Here is a 1,770-nt window from a genome sequence, read left to right as displayed (position 1 = left end):
TTCTTTGTTCCACAGGATTACAAGGTTATTTTTTATTACACTGTCTAATTATATTTGTGTCTGCTATGTTGTTTTATTTACCAGGTAGGATAATACAATTGTGTAGGTGTTGAATTGTCACCAGTGATGCTAGGAAAAAATACAATCAGTCCTTATTATTTATATATTAAAAGTATAACAAGCCATTGTACATGTTTTGCTTAAGATTATTCAATAACATTGTGTATTGTTCATATAGCACCTAATAGGCTTTTACATATAGCAGGTGAGATTGTCACTAAGACAGTTAGTCTTGATACATGTACAGTGTATTTGTATTGTGTTGAATTGTCACTAGTGAGGCTGTGCCATGACTTGTTCGTACACCCTCCTGGCTGGGTCTGTTACCCCACTGGGGACTGGTGCAAACACAGGCAGCCTGTTCCTGTCAGTCTGCTGGGCCATGTTGTAGTGGTGCAGGATTCTGTCCCTGTGGACAGATGGGTCCTGCTGGCTGTACAGGGTAACCAGGTGGTAATGAGCTATGGGCACCCCGCGATGGTCTGTAGGAGCTGTGTGGATGAAGTGGTGAAACTGCCTGATGGCCTGTGGGACAGACACATCCATGGAACACCTTGCTGTTAAGTACAGGGTTAGCAGGTGGTTAGATTTGTGCATAACGGCACTGGCACAGGCAGATAGGGCTGGGGCTGGTTGTTTGGTGGTCTGAAATATTGTATAGCCTAAAGCACAGTACATGTCAGCCAGATGTTTGTACATGGGGTCTGTTTCTCCATGCTGTAGAACAACGTCGATCACATGGTTTATGGCCTGCAGTCGGCTGTGTCCATAGGGAAGCTGCAGTGCCTGTATGAGCAGACAGGGGGAGCTGTCAGGGTTAGCCTGGAGCTGTGTGGAAGTGAGCTGATTTAACTTGAGTCTGTCCAGGTGCAGCAAGGACTGGTGATACAGGAATGTATTAACATCATCAGGTGACACCCCTTCCATCAGTATGAACCCCTCCAGCAGGTGCTCCACCCCCTCCCCCTCCTGGTACCCCCCGCTGGTCAGCATGGCTGCCCCCCTCTCCAGGCAGCTGTAGGCCTTGAGCCATGTCTGTGCAGTTGGTGAGTCCTTGTGCTGCAGTAGCCTGGCTCTCATCTAGCATCACGCAATGCAAAGAACTAGCGCGCCAATATTACCAGTATCATCACTGGATTTTTGGAGGAGAACGAACAAGATATGTTTGGATGAATTGCAGGTGATCGGGTCCCAAGTGAGATGCTACATTGTATATCTAAGATTTGATTGATGGCTTGTATGCGGCATGGTTAGCGGTAATTTTGAGCACCTGTATTGACTAAGATTAATTCTTGGATCACAAAAGACGGTGAATAGAAATTCCTGCACATTGAACCTACATGTACAATATGTGACGTCCTATAGCCAGTGCGTTATTCGGTGATCCATTCTTATTTATGATCACCTGTCTTGTATGTATTCAATTTTACTATAGACTGGACGTCTTTAATACAATAGGACATATAACTTACGTGCAGGCTAGGACATATTGTGTATTGTATAAAACCGCAAAAAAAATCTTTAGGACTGGCAGAGTTTGTATGCGTACTAAGATTTGATTAGGACACGCAGTGATGACAATTGTTCTGCTGACTGTCGGCGTTGCTGAAGAATGGCGAATTGACTTGACATGTTTAGGTTAGCTCGGGTCACCTTGGTCGTCTTGGGATTGGTTTGTTTTGTGTGGATCTGAGCCCCTGGGATTTCTCT

General features: G+C 45.1%; 1 protein-coding gene across 1 annotated transcript; it reads right to left on the bottom strand.

The window, feature by feature from the left end:
* Nucleotides 1-1,140, bottom strand: LOC109480626. Its single transcript, XM_019782858.1, has one exon. It carries the CDS (start codon nucleotides 1,138-1,140, stop codon nucleotides 334-336), a length of 807 nt encoding a protein of 268 aa, XP_019638417.1. The 3' UTR covers nucleotides 1-333.
* Between the last annotated feature and the right edge of the window lie 630 nt (nucleotides 1,141-1,770).

The sequence above is a fragment of the Branchiostoma belcheri genome, unplaced genomic scaffold (assembly GCF_001625305.1).
Source record: "Branchiostoma belcheri isolate BF01 breed outbred unplaced genomic scaffold, Haploidv18h27 scaffold514, whole genome shotgun sequence".
Classification (NCBI taxonomy): domain Eukaryota; kingdom Metazoa; phylum Chordata; class Leptocardii; order Amphioxiformes; family Branchiostomatidae; genus Branchiostoma; species Branchiostoma belcheri.
This window is presented reverse-complemented; position numbering and strand designations above follow the sequence as displayed.